Below are 18670 nucleotides of genomic sequence, written 5' to 3'. Positions count from 1 at the left end.
TCCGGAGCGGATAGGGAATGCCCCGGCACAGGCTGGACTCAGGCGTGCCCGGCCACCAATGGGTGTGAGGAGGGGGAGGAAGCTCTCCGCTGGCTGCTACTTGGAAACGTGGAGCGGCGAAGGGGATACTGGTTCCTGTATATCCAGGCCAGGCCGAGGATGACGCCAACAGGGGCGGTCCAAAGGCACTTTTACCAGGGGCCCCAGGGTGCGCCCAGGTTTTTCTGTTCTGTTTTTATTTATTTATTTATTTATTTATTTATTTATTTATTTATTTATTTATTTATTTTTTCAATAAATTTCATGGTGGGCACAAAACAAAACACTCAAATGCATTTCAAAAAGTCAATATTTAAAATTAGCATTTTGATATAATTCTCTTAAAACAGGTTTTCCAACTTTATACATCCTTTTTATTTGTTAGTTTTGTATGTTTCTTATTTTTATGTATGAAATTAGGGCCAGACAATTTATCGGCGCTGATTTCCTTAATTTGGGGGAATTGGTGATTGGCCAATCTGCCTGAATTTAATATTTTGTAATCATGTTATTTTATTATTGTAAATAATTTCTCCACAACAGCATTAATTTTGATAATGATTGTAACAAAATTATTTTATTAACAACCCTTTTTTTAATGATGATAATGAGACAATGACAAAAATTACGACGTGTGTCATTGATGACTAAGACATGATGAGATGTCTTTGAGTTTTTGTTGACGAGACGAAACTGGATGAACATTTTATTGGATGCTCTGTTAGACAGATAAAATGTATAATATTTCAGGATAATATAATTATAATTTTCAGGCAGTCCAGGCTAAGTGGTTCTGTTATTGTTGAAAGCAAAGTCAGAAAAATAGACGATTGAGAAAAGTAAAATCTGTTTTTTTATGTATACATATTCAGACAATAATACTTGTCATAATTATACTCCTGTGAATGAGACCACATCTAAAATAAATAAAAGTCGTATTTGGTTTAATTACCTTCAATGTTTACAACATTTGCTTGTGAAACTAAAGGAGTAGTAGTATTATGTCTTTATTCTGCAAATATTATGACTTTATTGAAGTAGTTTAGATAAAAATATCTTAGTCTGGCCTTCATTTCAAATCTGTATGTCAGGTCATACATCACTTCTGCAAAACCATCTTAAAGACCAGAAAATAAGTGACAATTGTTAATAAACTCTGAACATTTCAGTCTGCCCTGGTCCTCTAAACAAATGAGTAAATAAATAAAAAAAACATTCAATGTGTTTTCTTATTAGATTTTTCTGAAATTTTTTTGCAACATTTTGCTGCAATAAGAATTTGGTTAAAAAACTTGTGAGAAATACAAATAGGTGTCAAAAACTCTGATCAGTTACCTTGTGTGATGTCACCAGAGGCATAGAAAATGGTAGATCTTATCCAACTTATTTTGAGATTAATCTCAGAAATTTTCTAGACTAATTGTGGACATTTCTGAGTTTTAAAAGTAAAAAATAACTCGAAAACATTTAGAAATTTATTGATTAATCTCAGAAAATTTCAAGAAGAAAGATGAAAATATCCTAGTTAAAGAAGTTGAACATTTTCTAGAGGAAAGATGGACATTCAAAAGTCTAAAATCTTCCACTATTGAAACTCAGAATATTTCTGAGATTAATCTGAAAAATTCAGAGTTTTTTGGCAGGAATTTACTCATTTTTTCTATCTTTAATGGTCCTAATCCACCATAATAAAAACAGTCCAAATCCATAAGGGTAGAAGTACTTTAGTATTATTTAGTAGTTAAGTGGAGCTGAGGTGGAGAGCAGGAAAAACCTCCAGTGGTCAGAACAAATCAACTTCTACATCTCACTAATACTGATCTGATTTTGTGTGTATGAAAGAAAAGAAAAAGGAAATTGGATTAGCACTAATTTCTCCATCAGAAGTAATCATGGTCTCATATTGTATTTATTTTTAAACTTTAATTGAGAAATGCATCTCTAAATGTCCAATCATCAAACAACTTATGCTTCCAAGACAGCTTAACTGACCCTCACAGTCAGAAGGAGCAATCTAATAATCTTTAATCTATTGCAGCAAGCATCTAATCCACCTTCAAATAAATAAATATAAAATAATTAGTGCTGTCAGCTAACATTTGTCCCTGTGTATTCACTTAGCACAGAAATACATCTGGATCCAGATCAGACGAGATTTGGATTAAAGGCCTAAAATACGCTTTAGGTTCTGTGTAACAGGGTTTTATTTTAACAATATTATAGATGTGAAGTTTGTCAGAATTGGTTTATTTATTCTTTTAATAAATTGTGTTCGGTCAAAAAGTTATTTTCTCACATCGCTGCTCTTGACGGATGATGGTTACCATAGCAACCAGTAACTTGACAGCTCGTCCCCATATTTCTGTCGATCGTAACTGCGTTTTCTTTACAAGTGTTATGTTTTAACACGTATCTTATTTATACACAGAATTTCGTGTGTAATTTTGCCATGTTTTGTATATGTTTTTAACTGTTAACGTCATTAATATTGTGAGTTTTAGCTGTGTTTAATTTTACAACCGTTAGCTGCTGTTAGCTGACGTCAACCAACTACTTGATTTTCCCTCTTGATGTAATATAAACAGTGAACCGAGTATGTTAGTTGTGAAGTCAGCCTACTGGACCTGAGACGAACAAAGTCTCAGGTCTTTATATACAGCATATAGCTGTAAATATTGGAAATAAATCTAATTTAAGCAAAAACACCATAACTAACATTATTCTTTCACAAATACCATTAGAAACAACTTGAGTGAGTTAGCTTGTTGACGCAGAGCTCCCAGAGGTCTACGCTGTGGTAAGAAAGCTCCTGTCGCCATCTTGTGGCTCTAGGATGGAAACATTTTAGGTAAATTTTAATAGGTAAAATGAAATGCATTGTACCGCAAACAGTGTGCGAAACTGTTTTTTGGACTTTACAAATCCAAAATCAGGATTGTCTTTGGACAAAAATTAAGAAAATAATGGGGATACTTGAATAAATCAAAGTGAAGACGGATATCTGTTAAGTTATGAAGGATATTTAGTAAGGGTTCTAAAGTAGGGTGACCAGACGTCCCCGATTTCCGGGGACAGTCCCCGTTTTAGATGGCCTGTCTCCGGCTGAAGATGTCCCCGGAAAAGTCCCCGATTTTAGCGTTTTATGAATGAATTGTTATTACGGTAGCCGCAGAGTCCATATATCAGGGAGTAGAAAGCGCGAGTGAGCGTGTTGCGCGCAGCAGTTACGGTAGCTTCTCGCGCTACTGTCAGAGAAAAAGAGCAGCAGAGCCAACCGCCAATTAAAATCAAGAAGAGCAGCGCGCGCTGCCAGGAAGGACAACAAGCTGGAAGAGGAGAGCTCGAGTTTTGACCAGCTTCGAAGGGGAGCTAGCTTGATAAGCTGAGTGAAGCTCAGGGCTAATTCAAAAGTGATGCGATGTAAAACTACTATGGATTCTCTTTATATTGTACTCTACGACCTTATCTCCTGTCACAAGGGGTTTGAATATTTACAGTCCTCTTAGTGCAGCCGTCAGGGCTTATTACAAGAGGAAAGTCTCAAGGTGCTCTGTGGCAATATGTAGAAAAGTAGTTGCCCTCTAAATCAAAGGACTTGTGTTCCCCTTGGCAGCAACAACTGCCATCAATAATGCTATATACTGCCAATAAGTTTCTAACCTCACTGGGGAATTTTAGTTCAGAGAAACGTTTTTTTTTTTACTTCAGTCACATTAGAGATTTTTCAAGCATGAAGGTTCAGTTTAAGGTCATGCCATGTAAACTGGATTTGATTTTAAGTTTACACTGCAAAATCTTATGAAAAAGTACTTGTTCCATAGGCAGATTATTTCACTTCTAACAAGACATTTTCCCATGTTATTACTTAATGTATCTCCCAATGGAACAAGTTTTTTTTATCAAAATGAAAAAATTATTGACTTTATATCTGCTCAAATGTTACTTTTAAGTTAGTTTGTCCTATTTCAAGTATATTAAGATATTTGTACTGGAAACTAGACCAAAATACTTGGTAAGATTTTGTGTTTTTGCAGTGTAGTCTTTGACTAGACCACTTCAAAAGCTTCCTGTTGTTTTTTCAGCCATTCAGAGGTTAAATGCAGCGTTTATTTTTTTGTTGTTTTTTTTACATTTTTTTATTTGTTTTTTACAGGGACAGTGCATATTAATAACAATTCTGTAACTGTGCCAGAGTTAGCCAGAAGACTATTTGTCATCTGCCTTCACTGAAAAATAGAATAAAACTCCATCTTTAAACAACTGAGTTAATTTGCTGCATGTAATCAAATTAAGTTGTTCATACTTAATTTATTTAAGTTTCCTTAACATGACAACTTAAACTCAATATATTTACTTGGCTAAACTTAATTTGATTACTTGTAACAAAATAGCTCAACATTTTTAAGTTGAATCTCTTAATTTTTCTTTTTTCAGTGCAGATGAAGGGATTTAAAGTAAAACTACATGAACAAAATAAAGGATTGTTGTCATGTGTTTGGAAATTTTGGTATTTTACGGACAAAAATGACAATAATTCATATAAATGGCAAAAAATAACAAAATCAGGCAAAAGAAAATTTTTCAAAATCAGTTTTTTTCATTAAAAAACTTATGAAACTTAAACAAAAACTGCAAGTGTGTGTCTGTGTTTGGTGAGTTTTTTAAAAAATCCAGAAATTGTACTCAAGTAAGAGTAGAAATACTTCATAATGAAATTACTCAAGTAAAAGTAAAAAGTACAGTGTAGTGAGAAACTCCTAAAAGTTTTTTTTTTCATAAAAGTTACTACTCAACTTTGCTGCAGTGCCTAGAAAGAGCTCATACATAGCTGCATATGCTGCTTATGCCTTGGGTTGGCTCTGGTGTAAATTACAGTATGTAAACACAGGAAAACTCAAAAAGCACAAAGTCATCCTGTCTAACAGGAAGCACTCAACTTTCCAAACGGTAAATTTTGACCATTTTGGTTTTGCAATAATCATTTGAGCTGTAAATAAATTACTAAATTAATCTGAGGAGTTGACAATAACCCCCCATTAAATAATAAAAAAAAGAAAGTGCAAATGCAGGATATGTTTTTGTTAGTTTTCTCTGTTGCTTTTCAACAACCATAAAACTGGCTCTTACGTCTGCATGATACATGCAGGAATGTGGTCTCTAAAATTAAGTTCACAGATACTCTAACACGGTACATGAGAGAACTGAGGTCAAAGTAATTACTCTCCATCATCTGAGTTCCAATTATCTCATAAAGCCCACCTGTTAGGCTATAATTATCATTATTATGGTAAACATGTAAACCTATTTTAGAGATCCCGCAAAAGAGGAATAATAAACAGATCGCCATCAGAAATATTTGACTCAACCGAGCTGATGATAAGGTCGTTTGAAATCTAAAAACAGGTGTGCAGTTTGAGTGTGTGAGTTGTAAAGACGGCTCCAGCACTGAAACATCATATGCACGGGGTGATACATGCACTCTGCCACAGCGTATCACTCTTACATATCAATGTAGGAAGTGTTCAGTTTGAGGCAGATGGTGAAAGTAAGAATTTCGAAAGAGGAGGCAAAACGCTAACTGCCCACTGACAGAGAAATGATGAAACTGCACTTATCACATGAACCTCAAGAACATCCACTTTTAAATTTGAGCTGCATACACTGCAAAAACACAAACTCTTACCAAGTATTTCTGTCTGTTTTCTAGAACAAATATCTTAAAACACTTGAAATAAGAGGATACTAACTTATAAGTAGCTCTTTAATACATAGGAGCTTGTTTTAAGTCAGTAATTCATTAATACTCATAAATAAAAGTACTAGTCCGACTGGCAGAGTTTTTTCACTTTAGTTTTAAGTGACAGTAATACTTTTGTTTTTATCTAAAGTTGCGTTTCCATTGACCATATCATCTCATTCCATATCAACTGAAATTTTGAAAAACAAATTCACTTTGTGAAAATACACCTATTTTGAAAAAGCTCACGTTTTTTGATCAAATGTTTTTGCAGCAGGATGAGGCGGGTTTATTGGCTAGTATTACACTATTTGTGAATTACACTAAATTAGTATAATTTTATGTAATAACACAAAATTCGTGTAATTCACAAAATTGCAACGGAAAAACTTTTTTGCATCACGCAAGTCACATGATCAACGATCGGATGTTACCACTGGCGAAAACGACAAACAAGACGACAGATGGCGCTGGATGTTTTCTAATGACTTATTGTGAGAACAGAGTTGTTTACGTGTGATTTTAATTGTGTTTCGTATTTAATGGAAACACTGTAAATGCAAAATTGTGTTCTTTCAACATTAGCAGAAAATCATCAAACTTTTGTGCACATTTGTAATGGACATGCAGGTAATGTTAAGGAATTGTTGACTTAGAACAAACTTCTATATTTTACTAAAAAGTTACTTGTAGCTTAGTTTTGTCTTATTTCAAATGTACTAAGATATTTGCACCATTAATTAGACAAAAGTACGTGATCAAATTTTATGTTTTTGCACAAAATTAGTGGCCAGTTAACTAAACCAAAACCAATGCACACATTGAAAAACATGCAAACTTCACCTATAAATATAGGAGCCCTTTTTAACATTTTTATCTGTAAGACACTAATTAACTGCTGCCCACTTTGCCTCTTTATGAACAAGAAAATCCACACTTCCAGGAATCATCACAGCAAAAGGTATAATCACTCATTTCCTGCAGCTGATCGATCTTTTGCAGAATTAACCAAACCCAAAGCCAGACTGTTAACACAGGAAACATGTTTATTGAGAAAAGAGGATCATCAATGGGAGAATGCATTGCTGGCTGTGGCACTTCGGTCCTTGATCCTGAGGAGGAGAGGGGGGACCTTCACATGACAAAAGCGAGCAAAACTGTCCGAGAGGCTCGGCCGCTCCTCGTGCAGTGATCAGCGCCGCTGACAGGACCGTTACGCAACACAGGCTGGGACAGAGAGAAGAAGCACCTTCAACGTTAAAGCTTTAATTAATCATATGAAACAAAACAACAGGGAGAATTGGCACCTCTGAGAAATGTCTTTAAAAATGCTAGAAAAATTAAATGCATTTTAAATAAAAAGGGATAAATGTCTTGATATTTCACTGGCTAAGAAAAAAAAACCTTAAAGTTTCCACTAAAACTTCACATCTTGTTTCTGCCTAAATTCTGTTGAGTTTACTTTCCTAAATTGGATAGCACCAATTTTAAAACATTTTAAAGCATTGGTTTTTGATTACTATTTGAAACTTGTGACTTACAATTACACCAATAAAAAGCAAAAAACAAACAACAAAATGGGATTACTGCTGTTGGAGAATATTCAGTCTTTTCAAATCAAAAACATAAAAATCTTTCAGGTAACTTGAATTCATTGAGGTGTAGATTTTATTCTCCAATGTTCTTTCACAGCAGCTGATATATCAGTTTTTCCCATTTAAAGCGTATGCTTCCATGGTTGGTGGACTGATGCATTATGACCCTGAACAATGAGATCTAAAGCCTACTTTAGATTGATGGAATGAGAAGTGTCTAAATTTATGGAAATGTGTGTTATTTTCTTTGTGCAGTTGTCTTTATAAGTTTTATGGTGATGGCACCAAACAAATAACGGTTTCCTCAAGATTTCTCACTGATATCTACTTCTATTCGGTCTGATTCTTTTTAGACTACTGGAATACAGGGTTATTTTTTGCCCAAAAGTCAGTTAATAGTTCCAGTTAGGTTCCTTCTCTATTTTGAGTTTTAAAACCAGAACCTTCTTGTATCCTTGTTGGTCGACAAGCTGAGCTTGACAAACTGCATCTGGACTCCTTTATGCCATTTCCAAAGGAAATTAAGACAGGATAGTGTCAATGAATGGTTGCAAATTTGTAAAATTTCATTTGTGTGAGAAGAATAACCTTACTCATGTAATACTCAGAACAAGGCTTTCATGCCCATTCTATTTCTTAATTCTATTCTACCATTACAGAAACTCTAGCATTAGGAAGCATCCTCACAATTTGCTAATGTTTTCTAAATATTTGGGAGGTTTCTGCTCTTCCACCAACAGTTTCAATCTTGATGTGAAAGAAGAAACGTTTATATACGCAATTTGGAGGTGTGTGCGCATCTCCCCAACTTAGAAAGCATACCAATCTCCATGTCCAAAGGAGGACAACATGAGTTGTTTGTTTCAGTTGATTAATAAGGAGAGGTTTTTTGAGCAAGAGCAATGCCATGATATTATGTGAAGAGGAGCTGTGGCTACTTGTTGCAATTTCGGACTGGTGTGGGTGTTATAAGGATATAGCCACTGCACAAGCCTAAGACGGCCATTTCTTATTTAATCTAGTAGATCTGGTCAAGTTTGAGAACATTCCACAAAGTAAAACTAAAGACAGACAATCCAAGATTGATGTTTGTTTATCTTTTTGCCAGAAACAACTGTAACCTATAAAAACAAAGAAAGCGTTGTTTTTCCAAAGCAAAGTGCTAACCAGTACTTATGCTAACCCCTATCTTTTAACTTATCTTGGTTATCATTGTTAATGTGATATTATGTGTTGAAATACAGTATATCTTCATTTTATAGAGCCTTTTGACATAACTTTGTCAGCTACATTTTAAAACATACGGTAAATTGAGCTGAGTTGGCATTGATTAGCTAGCTAATTATCATTTGGCGCTAACACAGCTAACATTAGCTTTGAAAGTTGTTCCAGTTAGCTAAGGCTAGGAGCTAAATACCACCAACTAAGTTTTTAGGTAAATACTAGTGAAGACCTGATATTCATCCAAAAGTGGTGATTGTTTATCTTTTTGCCAGAGGTAAAATATACATACAACTGTAATCTGCAAAAACAAGAAAAGTGTTTTTCAAGGCAAAGTGCTAACTTGTAGTAATGCTAAACCATACTTTTTAACATTTCTTGGTTATAGTTTTTGTAATATTTTGTGTTTAAATATATTTTGATTTTATAAATGTGTTTTAGAATTATTTGACATCATAACTTTGAATGCTACATTTTAAAACATATGGTGAATTATGCCGAGTTTGCATTGGCTAGCTAGCTAGCTAACTAGCAACAGGCGCTAACATAGTTAACATTAGCTTTGTTAGTTGTTTCAGTTAACTAAGGCTAAACAAGACCAACTGATATTAACTAAATATTTTGGTAAATACCAATGAAGAACTGATGTGTGTAGCAAAAGCTAACTCAATAATATATTAAATGTTATTGTTTCTAGCATTTCTAAATGCTAGAAACCTAGCATTTAGAAAGCTAGGTTTCTAAATGTTTAAACTGTAACTTCTCAGCTTTTAAGGCAACCAAATTTCATTTTATTTGACATAGAACTGTTTTAATTAGTGTCTTTACTGTATTTGGTGACATTGGAGATTTACAAGAGAATCTTGTTGCAGAATTTGGGCATAGAGAACCTCTGATTGTTCTTACTGACATGGTGTGCTATTCCTGCTGTGCCTGACAGAACCGTGTGCATCTTGTGTGCTTCAGACAGCTGTTCCTGGGACAATGGGTATGTTGGAAAGCACAGGGAATGTGCATTGTTGTGCTGGGAAATGGAGCAGCAGCAGCTGTGTTTCATTGTTGTGCCGTAGACAGTATTGGGTCATAGTATCCAGATGATTTTAAAAGGCATATATCATCAAATTTTAGAGGCAGAAAACCTAAAAATTATGAAAGAATGAAACAGAAATAAATCACAATCAGCATTCTGATGATTTTTTTAAAGTGGATTAGTGATTTTGAAACAATTTTCCCAAACAAAAATAATTTTTTGAGTAAACTAAAATTAGGAAATACTAAAACAGAGGATGACTTTAGGATTCAAGGTCACCTATGCAGTGGCGTGGAAGTAATTAGGCAAAGAGAACAGATTGGTTCTCACCCACAAAAACGGTTGTTCTGCCAGAAAACTTTTCACTCTGTGCTTCTAAAACCATTTAAATCTTAAATTTAAAGGATGATCCAGAGTTTATGCTTTTGGTTAGGACAGCTAGCTATATTTATTCAATTTTATTCTATTTATTACAACTTTATTCTTGTTTTTTCACGTAATATTGACTTGGTTCTTGTACAAGTTTGTTGTCATAAATTTATTACTTTATTCTCGTGAAGTTTTAAAGCTTTCTGTTAGTATATCCCTAATACTCTGTTGTAATACAAAACCTCTGCAAATATCTACAGACTGCGTAAATCTAAGATTTTTTTTGATAATCAATCTTTCTGGATATTTAGAGGCAAAATTAGCTTTGTTAGCCATTAGTAAATGTTTTTTTAATTTATTTTTGTCTGAGCCAAATGGAAAAGAATACCTCATTATAGGCTTAGTCTGATTATATGTCAGTATTTTACCTTTTATATTTTGATTGGTGTAGCATTAGCTTGAAGTGACATTTTAGGGCAAATAAATACAGTGTTGTAGAAAAACTTAACTACAGAAACGTCTATAGAGTCTGAGTGACATGAGAGACCTCAGAGTAACATTTTGACAGAGTGATTTTATGGAGAAAAGTGAGACTTTCCTTAACCATGGTCTCACATAGTTGTAGAATTGTACTTATGCTTGCCTGCAAACAATAACAATACAGGTCTGAAACAGAAATTTTGGCTTTCTGAATGCCGAGTTATTGGCACAAGCAGAAATTTGAAACAGGATAAAATTACAGGCAGACTCAGCCTCGGATCACCTTTAAATCCGTTTGTAGGGTGCCGGTTTGCTAATTACTCAAGTTACAATTTCTCTAATTTCCTTCTTCTGACTGGATAAATCGGTTGATAAATCTGTTGAATTCAAACTTGAGCTCAAGACCTTGCCATCCCAACTATCATATGATGACCTTTATTTTATGCTTCTAAACACAATTCTTGATCAAGAAGTATGTAAAATGTCTTAAAAATATTTTTAAAAAACAATATGAAAAAATTGATATATGCCCTTTAATGAAAGGTGTGCATTCTTTGGGAAATATACGAGTTAGTCTCTTTAAATTGATAAAAACATAGCAAGTTACTGCGTGATAACAAAATGTTATTTATCAACTGATAAAATATGATCTCGATGATATTTGATTTAGTGGTACAATCTTACAAACTCTAGATAATATAGCTTCTAAAAATGGATAATAAACATTTTCATTTTCTTGTGAACTCCTCAGTTTCGTTCTACCTTGGAGTATTTTGGCATGCCACACTACAAAACAACCTTAAAAATAACATAGCTGTAGGTCCAAAATTCGTCCGAATTTAAAGTTTTGAAATTAAAAATGTAAAACTGTGTCTCCCATGACAAAATTTCAAAGCTAAATACTTATTCTCTTCCATCATTTTGGAGATAAACATAAAAGTTATTTCCAAAAACAATAGAAATACTTATGAATTAAGCATTCATATTAAAGCTGAAATATGTTTTTGTCTTTCCTGTGACGGCATACAGCGACAGAAACAAACAAACAAAAAAGATTAAAATGGTTATAAAAAAAGGTACTTTTGAGGCAAATGTCTTGTAGAAGAAGAAAATGATGGGTTTTGAGCTCCTTTGGTAAAAACGGCATTCTCAGCTCAGGAGAGACTTCTGGTATTTCAAGATTCTTAGAGCTAGCTCTTGTTTTGTCCGTCAATCCTCCTGGTTTTTGTCTTTGCATTTTATCCATGTTTTGCCATCAGTCCATGTTTGGTTTGTGGTCTTTCACTAGATGGATTCGGAGGAGCCGCCACATCACGTGATCAAGCAGCAGTTGATGCAGCGGGGTCCCAGTCTTCTCTTCATGGATCCCTTCTTCCTCTTGGGAGCCAGAATGGCGATGATAGCCTCGTCAAACACCGTCTTCAGGCCCTTCTGGGTCAGCGCCGAGCACTCCACGTAGCAACACGCCCCGATCTGGCATGGAAAACAGGAGAAACCGTCACAATTTCACCATTTCTTAACAAATAAGAGCCAACTCCACAGGTTAAACTGTAGTAAAGGTAACACAAGTATGTTCAAAGTGCGGCCCAGGGGCCATTTGTGGCCCTTGGACGGATTTTTTGTGGCATCCAATTGCAGATGGAAGCTATTTATTTGTAATCAGGGTAAAATTATTACCAACATATTTTTTGGTATGGAAAACATTCAGTTCAACACAAAGTATTTGTGTTTTTAGAACCAAATAGTTTCTGATGGCTCCAACTTACATTTAAGACTTTTTAAGGCTCTTTAAGATGATTCTGAATGGAATTTAAGACCTATACCTCCACAGAAATGTACAAACTTCATTCAGCCAACTGTGATAAATTTGCTTTTATCCATTATCAACACAAAAAGCTAACTATCAAAGGTATATTGGCAGCTAGTTAGCGGTAGCCTCAGCCATCTTGAGTCACAAAATGCAATTCCAGCAGGTTTTTTTGTCTGACAGAAAAGCCCTGCAAGAGACAAACACACATATAGTTCTATCAAGACAAAATTTAAGACCAGTATTTATTGTATTTAAGGCCAATTTATGCTTTAAAAATTAAATGAATACATTTTAAGGCCTTCATTTTAGATACATGAATTTAATACTTTTTACGTATGTGTAATATCCAGCACTGTGTAATATCCAGATACTTTTACTGAAAAGCTGACTCTGCTGCACTCAAGTCAGCTTTTAATTTATTTTACTTGGCTAAATATAGCAATAGTTTTGAAAGAAAGAAAGAAAGAAAGAAAGAAAGAAAGAAAGAAAGAAAGAAAGAAAGAAAGAAAGAAAGAAAGAAAGAAACAATTGATGATCAATGATTTGATCAATCGAGCCTGAAATAATTTTAAAACTGGATGTCAATCTTTTCACACAGCAAATGTCCTTTTAACGTTTTGGATCTATGATGAACAGAATCCCTTACATATAAAAAACTAACAAATCTGACAACATTATTTGGTTGATTTTCTTTGTTTTCTTGACTCAAGTACTTTTGACTTGATAAAAGTATTTGTTTTGATGCCTCTGACCTAAGATATGCAGCAGTCAGAAATTATGTAGTTTTTCTCTGTGGCTTTTGAAGGGGAAATATTATACAAAATGTACATTTTGCATATTTTTATACTTCCATTTGGGTCTTAACTGCTGGAAGATTGCTATTATTGTATTTTAGGCAATAAAATGTAAATTTTCTTATTTAAAAAGGAAGTGAATTATTTGCATGTTTGCATCTTTTAATGTATTTTTAATATTGTTTAAGTAAGTGGTTAAATAGAAATATGAAGAGTGTGCCAAATTTTTCTAATTTTAAACTCCTGCTTTTATAAAACAAGTTATCAAGTCAAAGGTTGACTTAGTTTTCCTCACACAGTATTCTCCATTTTTAATGTTTAATAACATTATTGGAATTGGTTTTGCTGTTTTAAACACTTAAAGTTAAATAAAATGGTTTTTTAGGCCAGATCAAAACACCTTATTTTGGCCTCAGTTTTCCAGAAATGCATGGCGTGGTGAAGGAAGCTTCATAACAATTTTTGTATTATTATTTTTAAGTGGGTAATTCTTTACAGACCAGATTTAGGATTTATATCCTGCAGCCCTGAACTCTGCTGGACGTCCATATTGACCAGGAATGTTTTTCTGGACTCATTTTACAGCAAAGAATGCTCAAAAGTTACATTCCAGAAATTAAACTCTTATGTAAACATTCCTGCACCAAATTCACACGCAGGAATCTAACAGAGGCCATCAGCTCCGTTCTGCGACCGTAAAACTAAACATAGTTGCTTCTCCCTCATCAGTTGATCAATACGAACCTCCTTGGCCAGTTTCTGTCCCTGCTCTGTGGCGATTGGCTTCTCCTTCATGTTGTTCAGTTTTGCAATCGTCTTAGGGTCATCACGGAGGTCAATCTGGAAAATATTAGCAACCGTTTGTCTGAGCGAGCCAGTAAAACAAATATACACATGACTAACCAATTTATATGTTGTGCAAACAAAACACATCTGATTTCACCTTTTTATCTACAACAGATGGATGGGTTTTATTAAAGTGATTGCATTTTACTACTTTAGAATTTGAGAAATAATGCATAATTAGTCCTAACTTTAAATATTAATGATTGTTTTGAGTAGGCCTGTCATGATAACAAACTTTGCTGGACGATTAATCGTCCCACATGTTATTGCGATAAACAATAATATTGTTTTAAGACTAATTTCAATATAATGCACTTTCTCAAAGATCGATAAACTTCAGATTATAACAAACTTTTAACATTTGGACTGAAAGGCATTTTAAATATCCTAAATAAATGAACAAAACAACAGAAACAACAAATTGAAGGAATTATGAAGTCTCTTTAAACAAAATTATCCTTCAAAAAACTGGCTAGTTGAGACCAAAGCAGCAGACCGAAGACTTTTGTCATCCAGTTTTTAGCCAAAACAGAGAGAAAAGAGAAAAACGATAAATATGCAAATGTAAATTATTGAGTTTGTTTTAATCTATCATGTGATTAATTGATTTATTGCTTATTGCGAGAAGTCTAGTTTAGAGTCTAAAACATAAAATTGTCATTTATACAATAACATGAATGAATGCTTGGATCATCTAAAGTGATTAGAGCTGAAATTATTAATCAGATTAATCAAAATTAGGAATATTTAAATTTTGTTGTCCTTGTGACAATGACAATAAAGATTTATCTTATCTCTTATCTTATCTTAAAATAAAATAGCATAATTACTAATTGCAATGAGGATAAATGAAAACTGTGGTAAGAAAATCAATAAAAAGCTAATCTAAAAGTGCTAAAAAGCTACTTAAAATTAGGGCTGCAACGATTAATCATGATTAATCAATTACTGAAATAATCGTCGTCAGAATTAGTAACCGATTAATTGTTAACTGCCAGACTCAAACAATTCTTTCTGTTCGGTGGAAGAATAATACATTAAGACCAGTAATTTCGTTAAAACTGTATAAAAATATGCATACATTTTGCATTTAAGATAAAAATGAAAAACTTTTGTCTGTAAATATGTTCTACTCAGAAGTCCTCTAGTAGCATAGTTTAAGCTTCACTCGATTCTGTAAAAAACATTTTAAAAATATTTTTCAAAATCTCCTATTATTATAATCTCTAATTATGGATTTTTTAATCCAAAAATATTCAACAAAAAAATATTAGCGACCTTTTGAGTGTGTCAACAAAACAAGACGTGATTCAGTTTTCAAATTCTGCAAAAAACCCCCAAAAAACCCAAAATCTCTTATACAGTATTATTGGTGTATAATTATTAATCTGTTAATTTTTGAAGATATTCAACAGATCGGGCTTGTGCTGTGTGTATGTTAAATTAAGCAGAAACCGCTGAACTTTTCACATGTTGATGTTAGAAGCTGTATTGTTGTAACCAATAGGAAAATTCAACCGCAGTAGCTGCAGCTCAACCCAAAGAGGGCAGCACTGAGGCGGTTTAAGGCCAAAATTGGAGAATTAAACAAATTTCTGCAAACATGTCACAGAAACATAAAGATATCACCTTTAATGGCGAATTTAGATATTTTATCTGCAAGAAAAAAAGTTGATTTGGAGTTTACTCTTTAAGTCAATTATTAATATGCTTAATTATTGATTTTACCACTAATCCCTGTTTATTTTTCTAATAATCTTTAGCTGAAGTGCAATTATTTTTCAAATACAATAAAAGAATTACCAGATTATTCTTCTTAAATGGTGTAACAGACATCTGTCGATGCGAATTAAAATATTTGATCCTCCAGATTGATTCTGTCAGCTTGAGAGTGATTGGTTTATAATCTGACCATAATTTTATGCAGCACACTCAGGTTTATGTACATTTTGCAGGGTCAAAAAGCTTAACTCTGCAGATGAAAACGGGATTTCTCAATTTCAAACATAATCATGCTCAGCTTCACTTCCTGATTTTGTGCAGCACTATTTCAGAGCCAGCCACGCGGTTCCTCTCTGTGTTTTAATCCACTGCAGCTGCCTTCACCTCCTCACCAGCGATAATAACCGTCTCCAATCAAACTTCCATCTGCTTTTCTTTTCTCCACCGTAAATGTCGTAGCAGCCTGCGCACACAGCCGCAGAGCAGCAAACGAGTCATGATGGGGACTGATAAAAGAGCGCACAACATCAGCTGACACAACATAAATCAGACACCCACTCCGTCCTCCTCATCACCGCTGCGCCGGCATTCGGTTGCCGGGGAACACTGACCAACACGCCAGCTAACGATAAAAGATGTCCGTCTGCTGTTCTACTTTATAGAAAAATAAATCAAACATTATGGTTTTGTAAAACGCCAAAAAAAAAAACAACAGATCAATAAAACCACATTGTTGTAATTTATAGCAAGAAAAAAACTGCAATGTTTGCATAATCTGCATTTCTACAACAAACACATGCACAACTATTGATGCACGCAAACACTCTTTATGCAATTTATGCAAACCCTCTTCGATGTGGGGGTTTGGAGTCAATCAATCTTTATAGAGGACTTCAGCACAACAAAGGCAGAACAAAATGTTTTACATAAAAAAACAAACACAGGAGGCGATGAAAATAACTTAAAAAAACAGAGGAAAGCGTAAAATAAACAGAAATTTAAGATTAACTTCAGTCTGTAAAACTGAATAAGCCTAACTGTGTTGATGACAGTGACAGAGAGACTAAAATTTAGAGATTAGAAACATGGATTATGAAATGCCAAAGAGTGTGTTAATGCAAAAATACAAATAGTAAAAACAAAAAATGAACAAAAATTGCATAAATTGCTAATTGCAATAATGATAAATGAAAACTATGGTACGAAAATCAATAAAAAATCAATCTAAAAGTGCTAAAAAAAGACAAAACATTTTGTCTGAAATGATTAATCTGATTAATTGTTTACTGAAATAATCGGAAACTAAATTAGTAATAGATGAATTGTTAAATGGAGTACAAAGACTCAAAAAATGCCATTTGCTGAATAACACAATAAGAGCAGTAATTAAGGCAAAACTGTACAAAATAAATACATGCATTTTTCATTTAAGATAAAATACCTTCTTTGTTTACCAAGATATTCTACACAGACCTCCTCAAGTGTCAGTTTTAGCTTCACCCGGTACAAATACAGTAAAAAATCTTCTATTATCCAACTTTTTCCATCAAATTATTGATTAATAAATATCAGACAGCATGTTTTTAACTGCTGATTCATCGTTTGCTGCACCTGATCAATGTTCACTAAAGGACTGCTACGTTACTGCGTGTTAGGCAATAACATTTTTATTTTCTCATTTAAAAAAGCTAGTTATTTGCATCCTTTCAATGCATTTCTAATATTGCGTAAAAAGGCTTAAGTGGTTGAATTAAAAATCTGCAGAATGTGGCAATTTTTAAAAATCTGATTAATCGATTAATTATCAGAATGATCGATTACTGAAATAATCGTTAAATTAATTTATTTTAACAAAACTCGACTTCCTGGACAGGAAGTAAAACTCTGACCTGGGTGCCAATCAGCAGGTAAGGAACGCTGGGTGCGTACTCCTGCAGCTCCGGCACCCATTCCTCACGCACGTTTTGGAAACTGGCCGGGTTGACAACGGAGAAGCAGATGAGGAAGACATCTGTCATCGGATAGGACAAGGGCCGCAGGCGGTCGTAGTCCTCCTGCAAAGACACACAAACGCAACGTCACCCTTCAGGGACCAGGAATGTTTTGGTAGTTCATGTCAGTTCCTGAACATCAGAGGAATTAATAGTTATCAGATAGTAAACTATCTCAGCAGCACTGTGAGAAATTGACTAAAAGCCACAGTGGCGCCTTTGTGAATTTCCCATTTCCACCCTGAAAATGTCTGGGTGGAAACACAGATGTCAGATCAGATGCCCTGCTGTCCTCACTGAAAACTAAATGTTTTCACCCCTTTTAGTTCTGTAGACTCTGTTCGTTTTGGGACCAAAATTGAAACATTTGTTACATTTTCAGATGCTGCGGTTCCCTTTCACACTGCACTGAGTCAAAGAAACCAAACTCTTTAAAAAACCTGTTCCCCTCCTCGTCTGTGGGGGCGCTGCACCCAGACCCATGAAGGAAACAACACTGACGGCAACTTCCTTCCACCATTCTTACCTCCGACTTTGTATCCAAACAGAAGTTGCAGTCAATGCTCCTCAAAAGGCAATCAATATTAATTGTGCTTTCTTTTCTTTTCATTAGCTTCCTTTGTCTTATGACCTTGTGACGGTACTGTTCCATTGCTGAATAACTTCAAATTGATCAATAGTCATCCATTATTACTTGCTACAACAGCGTGCTATTGTGTGACGTCGATGTTCTTCTGTGCAGGCCAGAGAAAGACTTGAGGCTGGACTTGGACTTACCATTCAGAGACTTTTTAAAGGGACTTGAATTGACTTGAGAGAGATGTTAGAATTAAGAATGTAACAATTCCTCGAATGATTTGAGGACCTTGATTATTAAATTAATTAATTAATTTAACTTGATTGTTAAATTATGTTTTATTATTTAGCACATCGTTTTCCAGCCAGGTGATTATTTATGTTGCGCAACGCTCTCACTTCTGCCTATGAGTTGTTGACAAAAGCTAAGTGCTAGCAGCACAACGTCCAATTTCCAAGT

At 34.3% G+C, this 18670-nt stretch overlaps 1 protein-coding gene across 1 annotated transcript in view; it reads right to left on the bottom strand.

Moving 5' to 3' along the window:
* Positions 1 to 6802: 6802 nt before the first annotated feature.
* Positions 6803 to 18670, bottom strand: part of rhoq (ras homolog family member Q) — a 28861-nt gene continuing 16993 nt past the window's right edge. The window contains exons 3-5 of the mRNA XM_005795165.3: positions 17533 to 17697; positions 13820 to 13915; positions 6803 to 11944 (exon numbers count right to left, since the gene is read on the bottom strand). Of these exons, the coding sequence (XP_005795222.1) occupies positions 11783 to 11944; positions 13820 to 13915; positions 17533 to 17697 (423 nt within the window). The 3' untranslated portion in view covers positions 6803 to 11782. The remainder of the gene's footprint in view (positions 11945 to 13819; positions 13916 to 17532; positions 17698 to 18670) is intronic.

Source organism: Xiphophorus maculatus, chromosome 22 (assembly GCF_002775205.1).
Source record: "Xiphophorus maculatus strain JP 163 A chromosome 22, X_maculatus-5.0-male, whole genome shotgun sequence".
In the NCBI taxonomy this organism is placed as follows: domain Eukaryota; kingdom Metazoa; phylum Chordata; class Actinopteri; order Cyprinodontiformes; family Poeciliidae; genus Xiphophorus; species Xiphophorus maculatus.
This window is presented reverse-complemented; position numbering and strand designations above follow the sequence as displayed.